Below are 15913 nucleotides of genomic sequence, written 5' to 3' on the forward strand. Positions count from 1 at the left end.
AATTGCCTTGTGTAGCAGTGCTTTTAGTGACACACTGGATTCCTTGCACCACAAGCCACATCCTGCGTGGCCCATGTGGCGTTTCTGGAGGAGAAGGGCATAAGCGGGGGTATCCCAGCGTGTGCCAGAAGACCTCGAATCGACACTATTCTGACTGCACACAACCTTAACCAGCTGATGTGACACCAGTATTCTAAATATAAACAACACAGGTCCAGGCCACAAGCTTATGCATCACTTGACAAAGATCAGGCAGCAGCTACAAGGTGGTATATGAACCTATGTTAATTAAAGGACCACTCCACAAGTTGCAGTTGAGGTGTTTTTCAGTGTGTTTCTCTCAGGCACAGTTGGTGAAAGCACTGTGCTGTGTTCTTGGAGGTGCTTTTGGCCAATTTCTGAATACAGCCAAAGAGGAGAGGACTACCTGACCCAGGTATGAGGGTAACAAAAACAAAAAGTACTGGAAATACTCAGCAGTTCTGGCAGCATCTGTGGAGAGAGAAGTCCAGTTAATGTTTCAGGTCTGTGACTTTTCGTCAAAACTGGCAAGGGTTAGAAATGTAATAGGTTTTAAACAAGTGAAGTGGGGTTGGGGGGAGAGGGGAAGAGAGCAAAAGGGAAGGTGTGTGATAGGGCAGAAATGACAGATATGTCATGGGACAAAGACAAAGGGAGTGCTAGTGGTGTGGTGAAAGACAAAGCTTTAGTTCAGAGAGAGTGTTAATGACAAAATAATGAGCAGCCCTGTCCAAAAGCACAAACATGAAAAACCAATCTGCATTTGGTGAGGTGACTGCATTGTCGGCAGTGAATGCAGTATACTAAATTGAAAAGTGATAGTAAATCGCTGCTTCACCTGGAAGGAGTCTTTGGGGCCTTGGATGGTGAGGAGAGAGGAGGTAAAAGGGCAGGTATTACACCTCCTGCGATTGCATGGGAAGGGGATAAGGTGTCAGGGGTGATGGAGTGGACCAGGGTGTTGCGGAGGGAACGGTCCCTTTGGAATGCTGACAAGGGAGGGAAAGATGCGTTTGGTGGTGGCATCATGCTGTAAGTGGCGGAGGATGATCCTTTGGGGGTTTAGGCTAGTGGGGTGGAAAGTGAGGGCAAGGGGAACCCTGTCACGGTTCTGGGGGAGGGGAAGGGGTGAGGGCAGAATTGTGGGAAATGGGTCAGACTTGGTTGAGGGCCCTGACAACCACAGTGGGGGGAAGCCTCAATTGAGGAAAAAGGAAGACATATCAGAAGCACTTGTGGAAGGTTGCATCCTGTTTCCTGGCCCTAACCGCCTCCTCTTCATGGTGGGCATCCAATTTCTCTACACCTCCATCCCCCACCAGGACAGTTTGAGGGCTCTCCACTTCTTCCTTGAACAGAGCCCCAACCAGTCCCCATCCACCACCACCCTCCTCTGCCTGGCTGAACTTGTTCTCACATTGAATAACTTTTCCTTCAACTCCACTCACTTGCTTCAAATAAAAGCTGTTGCTATGGTTACCTGCATGGGTCGTAGCTATGCCTTTTTTTTGTGGGGTATGTCGAACATTTCTTTTTCCAGTCTTACTCAGGCCCCTCCTCACCTCTTTCTCCAGTACATTGAGGAGTGTAACTGTGCCGTTTCCAGCTCTCCCCAAACTGCAAAACTTCACATTTGCTTCCAATTTCCACACTTTTCTCTCACCTTCACATGGGCCATCTCCGGCACTTCTCTTTCCTTCCTCAACTTCTCTGTCTCCATCTCTGGGGATAGATTGTCTACTAATATTCATTATAAGCCCACTGACGCCCACAGCTACCTCGACTACACTTCCTCACACCCTGCCTCCTCTAAAGACTCCATCCATTCTCCCAGTTTCCCCATCTCCGACACATCTGTTCTGATGATACAACCTTCTACAACAGCGCTTCTGATATGTCTTTTTTCCTCAACCTTGTCCGACCCATTTCCCGTACTTTTGCCCTCACCCCTTCCCCTCCCTCCCAGAACCGCGACAGGGTTCCCCTTGTCCTCATTTTCCACCTCACCAGCTTCCAAATCCAAAGGATCATCCTCTGCCGTTTTCGCCACGTCCAGTGTGATGCCACCACCAAACATATCTTCCACTCCCCTGTCAGCATTCCGAAGAGACCGTTCCCTGCGCAACACCCTCGTCCACTCCTCCATCACCTCATCCCCTTTCCACGCAATCGCAGGAGGTGTAATACCTGCCCTCTTATCTCCTCTCTCCTCACCATCCAAGACCCCAAACACACCTTCTAGGTGAAGAAGCGATTTACTCGCACTTCTTTCCATTTAGTATACTGTATTCGCTGCTCACAAGCAGTTGCCTCAACAGTGGGGAGACTAAACGCAGATTGGATGACTGCTTTGCGGAACACCTCTGCTCAGTCTGCAAGTATAACCCTGAGCTTCCGGTGGTTTGCCATTTAAATTCACCACCCTGCTCCCACACCCACATTTCTGTCCTTGGTCTGCTGCCGTGTTCCAGTGAACATCGCAAGCTCGAGGAACAGCACCTCATTTTCCGATTAGGCACTCTACAGCCTTCCGAACTCAATATTGAGTTCAATATTTTCAGAGCTTAACTGGCCTTATTTTTAAAAAAAATTTTAACCATGTGCCTGCCTTAAACTTGGTTTTTCATGTTTGTGCTTTCAGACAGAGCTGTTCATTATTCCGACACTAACACACTCTCTAGATTAATGCTTTGTCTTTCACCACACCATTAGCACTCCCTGTGCCTTTGTCCCATGACATCGTTGTCATTTAATCTCGCCTGCCCTCTACCCTATCACACACCTTCCCATTTGTTTTCTTCACACCACCCCCACTTCACTTGCTTAAAACCTATTACATTTTTAACCTTTGCCAGTTTTGATGAAACATCACAGACCTGAAACGTTTACTCTGCTTCTCTCTCCACAGATGCTGCCAGACCTGCTGAGTATTTCCCGCTCTTTCTGTTTTTATTTCAGATTTCCAGCATCTCAGTATTGTGCTTTTATTCCAGGTATGAGGATAGTTGTTACAGTTCCTCCTGGTCTGCAACATGACCAAGAAATGGAACAGAGAATGCAGAGAGAGGAAGCTCTGTGAGGAGGGAAGCAGAGAGGAAGAGGAGGAGGCGGCATAGGAGGATGTGGGCAGGAGGCATCCTGAACCCAGTGTAAATGAACTGACTGCCTGAGTGAATTGTGAGGCTCTACTTCCACTTCAACAACTTGTCCATCTCAACATGGAGCTACCATTACATCCATTTCACACTCCTCATCACAACGTCCCTTTGGCTAACATTCAAAAATACAAGCCACCAACAAAAACCTTCCATCTTCACAAAACATCATTTTAGAACTATACATCAATTACACAAACAGCCATAAACTATTCACCACTATGCATTCCCTTAGTGCCTGGCTGGGAGCTCCTACACAAGGTTACCCCTGTGGCTGCAGCATGGTTGGTGGGAGGCTGCTGACTTTCACGCGGGGAGACAGCAGATGGCCTTGCTGGGTGATCTAAAGCAACTCTGGGCCTTCAGGCCCAACTTCAGACTGCACCACCTCGGAATGGGTGACAGCAGTCAGAACTGGCTGGTTGAGAGGCAACAGTAAGGGTACTGATTGAGTGGCAGTGGTGGGAGCAAGAATGCTGTTTTCCTGAGACAACAGCAGGCCATTGCCTCTCCACAGGGCAGCACCTCACCGATTTCAGTAATCTGCTGGACTACAGGTTGCTGGACTGCCGTGAAAGCCTGCAGCCCTTTTGAGTCATAGAGTCGTACAGCATAGAAATAGGCCCTTTGGCCCACCATGTCCATGCCGACCATAATGCCTATCTATACTAATCCCACCTGCCTGCATTAATTCCATATCCCTCTATGTCTTGCTCATTCAAGTACCTGTCCAGATGCCTCTTAAATGTTGCTACTGTTCCTGCCTCCACCACCTCCTCTGGCAGCTCATTCCAGATGCCCACTATTCTTTGTGTGAAAAATGTACCCCTTTGATCCCCTTTAAACCTCCTCCATCTCACCTTAAATCATCTTCTGTGGAAAGAGCTGTGTCTCCCCACACATTGCATTGTCATGTTATAGGAAATCAGTTGTTTTATGTTGGAAATGCCCCCTATAGTTTCTCTGCGTTACCTCTCATCTTAAAGACGTTGATTAGATTACCCCTCAATCTTATAAACTCAAGGCATGCAAACGAGGTTTCTGCAACTTCCCCTCAAATTAACTTTCAAGCCTAGTATCATTCTACCAAATCTGAACTGTACGCCCAAGGCCAACGTATCTTTCTTGAGATTTGATGTCCAAAATTGAATGCAGTACTCCAAATGGGGTCTAAGCTAGGCTTTGTTCAACTGAAGCATCACTTCTCTACTTTTATATTCCAACTGCTTTGAACTAAAAAAACATGACTGTTTGATTACTTATTTTAAACCTATGCATTAACATAGTAATGCGTACAGACACCTAAAATGCCTTTGCTCCTCCACAGCTCCTATTCTCTCACCATTAAGAAAACATTCTGGTGTCTTTCTCAGATCTAAAGTAAATGACCCCTCACTTCCCATATTGAATACCATATATAATTATAGACAATTGTCTATGTCCCTTTTGTAATTTCCCATCAAGACAAATTACTGTGCCCAAATCACACAAAGGTTAGCCGTGAATCAAATGAGTAAACCAAACACTGGTCCTTCCACATCTAGGTGATGCGCAGTCTGCAACTGAAGTGTGCGATTAGACATTCTTTTTAAAGGCTGCACTTGTTTCATGCACTTCAACTAATTCTATCCACTTTTATATGGGATTTATGCCAATAACTTTCAATTGGCATGGAAATGAATGACCCAGGAAACACTCGTAACACTCCAGAACATTGGTGGGCACAAACCATTTTCACTTGTATTACAGCAGAGCAACTTATGTGTTTTCCAAAATCATTGGAAATTTAAGGTCAACTTTTTTCATAACCTTTCAGATTTCCCTCAACACTTTCTGTTTGGAGGTTGTTCTCTAAATGGTCCCTCAAAAGACTTAAATCATTCTTCCCTTCTTTCTCAAAACTCTTCTGATTTGGGTGATAAAAGGTGAAATTTTTATATATCTTTACTTTTCACAAAGCAAACCCTACTTAGCTGAAGATAAGTATTAGTAACCAACTAAGCTGACACCTTGGAAATGCTCCATGTGATAGAATGCATCATTGAAATAGATAAACACATTTCAGAGTACGAAGATCAAATTTAAGGTATCTTGATACAGACTAGAAGTTTGTCACATCCCATATCTTTGAGTTCTCCACAATCTAAATGATCAGTAATGTCTTCTTAAAGCTTCTCTATCTTTTCTGTTGTTTACGTCAACACCATGACCCATCAAATTACCCTGTTAACCAATTCACAGTTGAAATTGTGAATGTAAGGACAACTTGCATCTGCATAGTATTGCCTCTGAACCAGTGATCTGGAGCACCATTTCCGCAAGGGGACTAGCAAAGCGTGCGGTGTCCGCCCGTACGCTTGAGGCCTTCCGCGACCGGTGGGCATCGCAGGGACTGGAGTGCATCATTGACGCCGAGAATGGCATTTTAATTTGAGTTTTTTGTTTATTTAACTGTTTTTAATAGTTATTTTAATAATGTAAATATATAAAGGGGGCCTGAGGAATAAAGGCCCCCTCGACAAGAAATAATATAAAAGGGGCTTGGGGTATAAAGGCCACCATAAAAAAAAACGGGGGATAGAGTAAAAAAAAAGAAAAAAAAAAGGGGACTAGCGATGCAGTCATGCAGGTCCCCTTCTGCTTTTCTGAGTCTCCCTAGTGTGCATTTCTCACCAATTGCAGTTAAATAAATGTGTCCTTCATATACCATAATTACACATGGGCATATAATGTACTGTAATTGCATAAATAAGCCATCTTTTACATACAGCGAGTTGCATTTTTCTTCCCCTCAGATTGAAGAGTTGAAAAGTTTATGGGTGGTTATATTTTGATAAACTTACCTAACATTTAATAAACTCAGTCTATCAAGAGATAAGGCGCAAAGGTGGGTAAATGGAGTTGAAGTCCTATTCAATTAGATCATAGTTGAGAAGTACAACAGGCTCAAGGGGCTGAATGGTCTACTCCTGCTATGTTTTAAGCATGAGGGTATGGTGGACAAAACAAAAAAATCCAGAGTGAAAATGCATTAACTGGAATGAAAATTGTATATAAAAACAGAAATGGTTAGTTACAGCAGCACTGATGGGAAAAAGTCCAAAAATGAGACTCTACCCCCAAACATAATTGATCAGAAACTTCCTTCAGAATTCTGCAAGTTGATTTTGCATTCTTTTAAATGATCTATTGTTTAGATATACACTCAAAAATGTTTTAATGATTGCAGATTAATCAGTAATCAGGTGAATCGATCAAACTAGTCAACTTTCATACAAAAGGATGTTCTAGACAGTTTGACTTTAGTCTTGCCATTTCATATGGGTTTTAAGAGGCTACTTCGGAAATGGTCAAAAGTGACATACTCAAATGCATATGCTCAGCAGTTAAAACTATTTAACTGCACAAATGCATTTACATGCAGTTTTCTATCCACGTGTCTTTGGGAGCCAGTTGGGGTATGTGGTCCTGGTCTTAAACGGATAGTCACAGTGGTCCTTTCAGATAATCGCAGTTTTGATTTTCAACTCCCACAAACCAGTATTTAAATTACATATAGATAACACTAATGCGAGTTATAAAAAGACTTCAGAGATAAGTTAAAATTAGCAGTAGGAATATAACCTTTCCACAACTTTCAGTGAACCTCTGTGACTTGAAGAATCAACAAAAATAAAAAAACTCTGGAGAACTAGAGCAAACGGTGCAGAAAATGCATCACACAAGAGTCTCAAATGTGGCAGACCAGAGAAGGGACTCAAGGAGATACAAGACTGTTTATCTAGGATAAGTAAGTGATATACGGGAGACCACCATTTCAGCAATTAATCACCCAAATAGATCCAAACTGGAACCTATATTTGGATTTTAATGGTGTAAATACTAAAGTTGGAGGCCACACTTTCATGACAGAAGTCAACACTCTTGCAATACATAAAAGCAGTAACATTTTATTTTAAATTTTTCTATATAAAGCAAAGAAAATGAAAAAATCATACATTTTTAATTAAATTTTATCTGTTTTTGAAATGTAATAAAGTTATAAAACAAGTACTTGCAACAGAAGAAACATTAGCTTACTAAAATACAATCTTTATAATTCAATGAAAGATCTTCAATTTAATAGCAAATGAGAGATATCTGCATATATAAATAAGATGTGCAGTATTTACAAAACTATACAGGAACACTAATAGAAAAAAGTGTGATAAGCAGTAGAGAAATCATCAAAATGAAAGCACTGGAGAAAAGGCAGGCCATTTACAGTCAATTTGCAGCCATGACTTCTGTTTCACCTCGGCCACCAATAACAATAAAAAATTAGTTTTATTTTGCATAGGAAATTCTAACATATGAAAAAGAAAAGTCAAACTTGCATTTCACAAGGTTTTTTATAGAAAAAGGTCCAATAAAACAATGCCTATGGAATTTTATTCTCTCTTTATCTCAAGTTTCTTGCTCCTTGGAACGAGGAATACACTGCCATCACTGGTCTGCTGCAGCGAGTATTCACTGGGAGAATACGGTTTTCCATCTTCATCTCGTAGCATAGTAAAAACCTCATGATACAGATTGTTCAGCTGCTGTTTGATCTGATGAATGTTTTTGGCATGCTCCCCCTTTTCTTGCAGAAGCTCCTCCTTCTCATCTTTAAGTTGATCCAGATCGTGTTCGAGACCCACTATGTTTTCTAATTTACGCTTGCGGCAATTCTGAGCTGCCACCTTGTTTTTGCCACGGCGACGGATATCACGGATGAGAGCAAGCTGGGCCTCACCGAGCTGATACTTGGACACCATTTCATTGAAATCATCAACAGGAAGGTTAACAATCTTTCTGACGGAGAAGGGAACATTCAGTGCTTTTGCCCGCTGCTCGTCCCTGGTGAGCCGAGCTTCCATTCGTTTAGAATACTTGTCTTTGGTGAATGGGGCTTTATTGTGGCCAGGACACTCTGGCAGATCATCCTTTGGTCCTTTGTTGTCAAGGTTCAGTCTAGCATTTGACTGTGTAAGATCATGAAGAGAGGGTTCCTCATAGTCACAGTCATTTTGAAACTGCATTGGGTACAGTTCAGCAAATTCAGGCTGAACACTCCCAGAACTGCTTTCCATGTCAGAGTCACTATAACTATTAGAAGCATCACCACAAAGAGACGATTGCACTGAATTACCTGGAGAGGCTCCACCAGGGCTTGAGCTCATAGACAGGCCAGAGTCTGAATCTAGAATCTCAGGCAAATTTGGTGGCTGCTTACAATCAAAATCTTTATTCACCTCCAACTGAGAGATGTTGATTTGTTCAAGAAGAGGATCATCTAGAATATTAGTAAGTGACTCATTCATATCGTTACCTTGGGAAATGCTTCTCTGGGTATTCAGAGGTGTAGAGAAAAGCAGGTCACTGAAATGATTATTGTTAAATGAAAGGTTCATACTATCTGAAACATTTGTTTTGAGCTGCAGGAGTGTGTGGCTTTCAGATGGCATTGCTTCTTCATAGGGATCAAAGAGAGAGAGGAAGCTGGTATTGCTGCCTGTCACATTGTCAGCTGGTACAGTTGCACTGAGGCTGTAATTGTCACTTTGCACTTCAGAAGTTTTACTCTTGGAAGTATATCCTGTAGATCCAGTACTAGTAACATTCTCATTCTGCATGTACAGCCACTGTAGAGAAAAAGCAAACAAACACATCAGGAAGGATCAAGATATAACTTCACCTCTTATTTAAAAAAAATTAAGTGTTGTCTGAAGGGAGTTCAAGGTCTAGGATTTATGAAAGGGTTTGACAGGGTAGACATAAAGAGGTTTCCACTTGACCAAACCTTGGGGCCATAAATCTAAGATAGTAACTAATAAATACAAGAAGAAATTCAGGAGAAACTTCTTTACTAAGTGCAGCTGGAACGGGAGACCACATGGATTAGTTGATGCAAATGGCATAGATGCATTTCAGGGAAGCTGAACAAGCATATGAAGGAGAAAGGAATAGAAAATCACCCTGATAGGGTTAGAGGAAAAGTGATGGGAGGATGTTCATATGGAATATTAGCACTGACACAGACTACTTGGTCAAAGAGCCTGTTTCTGTGCTGTAAATTCTATGTAAGAGTGCAGAAAGTTCATCTTAAAATGGGTCAGGCTCCATCTATTTGAAATGCTGGCAAAAAAATAGTATCATATGCAACTGCTGAATATTTACCCAGCAGGACCTCTTCCAAAGGCAAAAGTTGAACTGCCTGAAATTTTAATATCTACTAAAATAAAATTCAGAATATAATAATGTAATTCATTCTTTCATCTAAATTCTTGTCCAGGTTAAAAAGGGCAAGTGCAAAAACAAGGATGTTCTCAAATGAAGCGCCCCCCCCCCCCACCCCCCACCCACAATGTGTTAAAGATACTAATATAATAAATATGGAGCTTAAAATACTATTCAAATGTTAGATCTTAATGTAATGAGGGAGTATGATGTTTTCTACACAGCATAATTTTGACAAGTTAACAGTAAGTGCAAAAAAGCCACTGACAGCCAGTAACCAATGTGACATTACTGCATTAGATATCCCTCTCAAATCACTTTAGAGTATTGAAAATCTGCACAGGGACCTACTCCTAACACTTAAAAGTTATAAACATAAATCTGGAAAATGTATTGTTCTTGTATGTTCCTTTCCCTTTATATAATTATACTCATTGTGCTGTCTGTAACTTGTTTGGCCTGGCCTCAACTTTCAAGATAAAAATGTAGCTTCTGTAAATTAGAGGAAAGTAAAAGTTTATATATTACCCCTGTCCACTGCCCCCCAAATCAACTGTCTTAAATGCAATAATTACACACTAGTAATGTATGATTAAACCCTGCAAATCAAATATAGATACATTCTGCAGGATGAAAGCTTTTATTGTTTAAAATGAATAGTTATCTGCATTTAAGCACACACACAAATTAAGGTCACATAATATGCATTTGAAGAAAAAAGTAAACTGAGCTGGACCCTAAATGTCAGATTAATATCCCCAGACACAATGACAGGTTTGTTCTGTGAACCAATGGTTTATTACAAGTCTGAATTCTTTGGGTGTTTGTTACATCCATGCTCTCTCTGTATTAAGTGCTGAATTCAGCTATTGTATTTACCTGAAGCTCTGGGATCGAAAGGAGCTCTTGCCAGGTTTGCTCCAAGTCCTCCAGAGAGTTTGATTCAGGTGCTGTAGATGGAAGGATTGAAGTAGTTCCTTGCTGTGTCTGATGAGGAGCCATTTGCTGTGGACTGGTCTGAGCTGGAACTGGAACGGGAGGTTCAAGGACAACTGTACGAGACTAGAAACAATATGTTTTTTTTTTAATTTAAAAGAGCTCTTTGCTGCTGCCCAACCCTTTCTGTAAACCCTATATTTCCTGCATTATGTTGCAAAACTCTTGGAGGAACTATTTAGGTTCCTTGAATCTCTATGGTTATACTTCCTCATAAAAGCTCACACAATGTTTCAGTAGTTATGACTGGAACAGCAAAACCAGAAGATAACACTATGTAAAAGTTTAGCATTTTTATAAAATCCAGCCAATGGCCATTTTCAAACTACTACTTATTTCAGAAACATCCAAATTCTAAATGAATGCCTATTCTAAAAGGGCAACTAAAGTCATATGCCTTGTAAACACAGGAACCAAAATGCTGTAAAAATTTCATACACAGTTATTATAACGATAAACATTAGGAACCCAGCAAACACACAACATCTTTCTAGAGTTTGCAATTAGATGGTAGGACTGATAACAAAAAGGACTCACCTCTATGTCCTCTACAAATGGAAATGACTCTGCAAGAAGCTGCATGCATTCATCAAACGACAAAGCTCCATCATCTCTCTGTGTCTTTGCAGTCTAAATTAAAATGGGTTGGCAACCAAATCGTTTTTTTAAAAATATATAATAGAATGGGGAGAGAAGAAAAATAAGTTTAATAGATGATCTTTCTGTAAATATTTAGAGATCTATAAAAAAATAGATACATTTCTAAGTTATTTTTAATGGGAGAGCAAAGTAGTTCCCCAGGCTTGAGCTGTGCTTCATACAGAGCTATTAAAAGTCTTTGTACCTGTGCAGGTTTTGTAATTCCTCCCGGGATTTCAGGTTCCCTGTGCTTTGCTGGCCGAATGGCAACAAATTCACCCGTCTCTTCATCTAGCTGCAGCTGTGCAAGTACAGCCTTCTCCTGTTCTTTCTGCAACTGCTCCTGCTTTTCCTTCTCAAGTTTCTTCTGTTTCTCTAGTTCAAACTCCTTTTGTCTGTAGTTATAATCAAAATCTTCACGGACAACACCAAGGTCTATGTCCTGCTTCCACAGGATGTCAATTAAATCAATATTCTGTTTAAAAAAAAAAGCAAGTCAGATTAAAAGTACTGTAGTGAACTGCACCATTGCACTTGCGTCACAGATACACTACATAAATAACCCCAGAGATTGGTTATAAATACATCAATCTAATGGTTAGGTGGAAATACTTAACCATTTCCAGGTATCACATCTCTATTTAACGTCACACTCCCTCTGTGATTCTAAGGATCAATATTGAATTTACATTAGCAACCACCTTTCAGCTAAGGCAAGGTACTAGTTGCTAAGCAAAATGAAAAGCCCGAATGCCTTGTAGTGTATCAGTTAGAAATATCCATGATTTTCAGTCTCAAACAAAAATCAATCCTGCTCATCCAAGTGTCAAAGAATTTCAGTAATTTCTAAACATTTAAAAATTGCATCAGTAAACAAGTTCAATAAAGCTAAAATATTTTTTACCCTGACTGGCGTAATAGGCAAAATTTAAGTCGCAGTCTATGGTAATTGATTTTTGTTCTTTCACATTTTCTACTTTTTCAAATGATCAGAAGGCTTTAGTTAGCCACAGTTTAAAAAAAAAAGTAATGCCATCTTAATTTCAAATACTTTTACATGCCTGAAATTTGACTCCAGGATTCCACAGCCAAGAGCATACAGCAAAGCTTTTGCAAAGAACAGACAGCCATTCATTTTAAGATTCAACTTAAGAACTAAGCATAGTTGTTGGTGAAAGCAGAGGACAAAGAGACATACAGTATGCAATTTGTGAAAACTATCGTTTGACCAGAAAGTAGCTCTTAAGTTCAACCCTGGTTAAAGCACTTCATAAAATTTTCACATGTAGATAGATGCTGAAATGAAAAAGAATTGGGATTCAACATTACATTAAACACAAAAGATCAAATCTAGTTCTTTCAGACACACTCTAAAGTCAATAGACCTTTTTCCATATAGCCAACTGCAAACAAAATCCGAACCACACATTCAAAGATGCTGACCTGATAGGATTTTAAAACCGCCACATAAACTAGGCTCAATGTTTGACAGGCAAGGACAGCAATTATTTCTTCTTTAATATTTAAAAAGAGTGTATGTCATTTAAAAAAAAAGGTGGGGCTATAACACACAGAACACAAAAGCTGCCTTTGTAGTTAAGAACATGGTCACCAGGGTGCCCAAAAGTACCCGTTAAACACCATCCTGTGAGCATTACAGTAAGTGGCTCGATTAACTACACTGAGCTTTTTTTAATCATCCTGTGTTACAAATAAAATTAGAAACTTTAAAATGTATATTACAAACATTTAGTATTTTAGCACGAACACAAAGCAAGCATTTTAATGAAAAATACAACATAATTTACGGTTCACAAATACCTGTACTCTAGTCCTCATTAGGTAAGCTGATACTCTAATGCAAACCTTGTCATTTACAGCTAAAAGGAAACAGTAGACAATTCATGTATTATGAAAGCCTGAACAGAAGGCATCTCCATTTCCTTGATTGCTCAACATATTGCATCATCTTACTGGAAGAGAAGCAGTGATCTGACTGTCTTAGTGCACTAGGGAAATGCCCACTCAAGCCTGCAACCACAAAAATGAGTTGATTTGCATACTGACCTTGATGGAGGGAGGAATAAGATGAGAAAAAACTAGCAACAGATACTTGTTCTGCCCATCCCTTCCACCTCGAGCTGCAGCACATTATTAGATTTGGGCTATTCCCTCCTGATTGAGAGGTCAGGTGACCTATTTCCAGGCCTCTACCACTGCAGTGTGTAAACCAGCCACAAGTGTATGATAGCACATCCTAGATGAATTGGTCCCTAATTCTTACACTGTCCCAGAGGGAAAAGAGCAAGGAACCGCAGGGATAAGTACAGAAACTTGTTTTCTAGATAACTGTTCTCTGGTAGCCAGTTATTTTTAAATAAAGAAATTAGAATCCACAAGTAGGGCATAAATGAGGCAAAAATACCCAAGAATGGTCAAAAACCAATCATGGCAAGTTGTGAAATTAAATTCAATAAACCTGGTAAGTTGTGGGTTGGCACCAAGGAGAATGACCATGAAAGTTATCAGATTGTTGTGTTACAATCAGGTGAGCAATGTCTAGGGGTCTTTTGCTATCTGGAATCTGGAACACACTGCCTGAAAGGGTGGTAGAGACAGGAACCCTCACAACATTTAAGTATTTAGATGAGCACTTGAAACGCCATAGCATACAAGGCTATAGGCCAAGTGCTGGAAAATGGGATTGGAATAGATAGGTGCTTGATGGCCGGCAAGGACACGATGGGCCGTAGGGGATGTTTCTGTGCTGTATAACTGACTATTTACCTGGTCTTATTGTAACAGGGTTTAATTTTTAAACACACTGTTCTGAGCTCCCCTTTTTGTGAATCCTTGTTCACAGTTTCCAATTATAAGGCAAAGAACTAAGCACACACAGGCTTTCTTTGGTTTAAAGCAGAAAGAGAAAATTTATTAAAACCTTAAACTTAACTAATACGGTTCATGCCTACAGATACACAACACGCTCATGCTGGCATGTACATGCAATATAAACATACAAAACAGGGACCAAAAAAAGAGAAAAGATAAGTAGAACAATTTGAGGCAATATCTTGTTACTGTTTCTTGAGCTCATTGTAGTCCTTGATTGAAGTTATAGTCTTGCGTTTCATTGGGGCCCAGTAATCTTCCTAAACTTTGTTCACGTGGCAAACCTTTCTCTGAGTTTCACATGTATCAATGGTTTCAGTTCCCTAAGAGATGAGCAGGCAGGCGAGATGCTCTCAGTTCATGAGCACATGGTGTTGTCCCAGTTCAAATCTCTTTGCTTGGGAGTTCAAATTCAAAAAGCTCCCAGGGTGCTCAGGTCAGTCATGTGACTAGCTCCTTATAAGGAACAGTCTCTTCAACATCCTTGGTTGGAGGTTCAAATTTCTCAGTCACAGCCAGTCAGCCATGTGACCAAAACTGGTCCGACCACTTCTGTGAATTGAAGGAACAGGGATTGGCTCCCTTTGTTTCCACATCGTCTGGTACTATGCAAATGCTCTTCCAATCAGAGATTGCAATTTTTAAAGTTTTAATGTTAATGTGGCAAAATAATGTGTGCCTCAGTCTTGGCAGGTGGGGTTTGCCTGACAGTTGGAATTCCAACCGATTCACTAATTAAAATCCTGATTTTAATTGCTCTATCACTGGTGCTGTACCTTCAGCTGCCAAGGCTCTAAATTCAAGACTTCCCTTCCTAAACCTCTCCGTCCTTCTACCTTTAAAGAAGCTCTGTAAAGCATAGCTCTCTGACCAATTTTTTGATAAGTCTTAATATCTCATGTGGCTTGGTGTAAAATTTTGCTCAACAACACTCTTGTAAAGTGCTTCATGACATTTTGTTACATTAAAGGCATTATATAAATGCAAGTTGTCATAGTAATGTCCTTCAAAGGAAGGAAAGCTGACACCCCTAACCTGGCTATCTTATATGGAACTCCAATCTCACATTATGTGGTTGGCTCTATGTCCCCAGGGAAACTAGTAATGGGTAATAAATGTAGTTTTGCCAACATTGACCACATCCCAAGAACAAATACAATGATGCCTGTCTCTAATAATCACAGCATGCTTTAGACAATTAATGTGTTACGTTCCTCCTTCTGTAACATTTGTTTTACAACTTTCTTGCTTAATTTTCAAAATTTTCTTTGATTTTTGTCCCTGTGCTCTCTTTTTTTATTCTGAAGCATGACATTCAGATAACAAGTTATTTCCTACACTAACGAAGAAGCTTTAATGAACCCAAGAAAGGAAAGATTTAAAACTGACCACCTTATTTACATTTTCATTACAATCAAGGAAGGGATTTTACAAAGATACTAACAGAGAGAAGCAATAAAGCCACAAGTCTACTCAATCCACAGAAACATAAAAAGGGTGAGAAAGAACCTGCAAGTCCAGTGTTCACCCAATTTGCTGGGTGGTGCAATCTTGTTTTCCCCAATCGCAAGTACTACTAAATCCTGATGAGAAGGCAAAAAAAAAAACAATGGCTTGCTTTAGGAGGGAAAAAAACAAGCAGTCTTTGGAAAATCCTCTTCAACTTTACAAATGCAATCAAACTGCAGAAATCATGATACCCAAGAAACATCATTAAACATCTCTAGAGTCTTCCAAGGATCAATCCTTGGCCCCTTCTCTTCCTCATATATGGAATTATCATTCTGGCGTCAGGAGCCACACTCCTGGATAATCTCTGGGCCCTGACCCTACAGCGTTAGTGCCAACGCAATTTTCCACGTATCAGCCATTAATTAGTCCAGAGGTAGGTTCGGTGCCCAATTAGGGGCGTTGGGCACACAGTCAGGTGGTGAGAGCTAGGAACGCAG

General features: G+C 40.5%; 1 protein-coding gene across 2 annotated transcripts in view; it reads right to left on the reverse strand.

Annotated features, from left to right (window-relative positions):
* Positions 1 to 7179: 7179 nt before the first annotated feature.
* Positions 7180 to 15913, reverse strand: part of LOC137372100 (nuclear factor erythroid 2-related factor 2-like) — a 38349-nt gene continuing 29615 nt past the window's right edge. The window contains exons 1-5 of one of the 2 annotated variants that reach the window (XM_068035496.1): positions 12894 to 12965; positions 11278 to 11547; positions 10971 to 11063; positions 10317 to 10499; positions 7180 to 8842 (exon numbers count right to left, since the gene is read on the reverse strand). In XM_068035496.1, the coding sequence (XP_067891597.1) occupies positions 7607 to 8842; positions 10317 to 10499; positions 10971 to 11063; positions 11278 to 11547; positions 12894 to 12911 (1800 nt within the window). In that variant the 5' untranslated portion in view covers positions 12912 to 12965 and the 3' untranslated portion in view covers positions 7180 to 7606. Of the gene's footprint in view, positions 8843 to 10316; positions 10500 to 10970; positions 11064 to 11277; positions 11548 to 12893; positions 12966 to 15913 lie in introns of those variants that run through there. The other variant, XM_068035495.1, reaches the window with a different exon arrangement.

The sequence above is a fragment of the Heterodontus francisci genome, chromosome 7, assembly GCF_036365525.1.
Source record: "Heterodontus francisci isolate sHetFra1 chromosome 7, sHetFra1.hap1, whole genome shotgun sequence".
NCBI lineage: Eukaryota > Metazoa > Chordata > Chondrichthyes > Heterodontiformes > Heterodontidae > Heterodontus > Heterodontus francisci.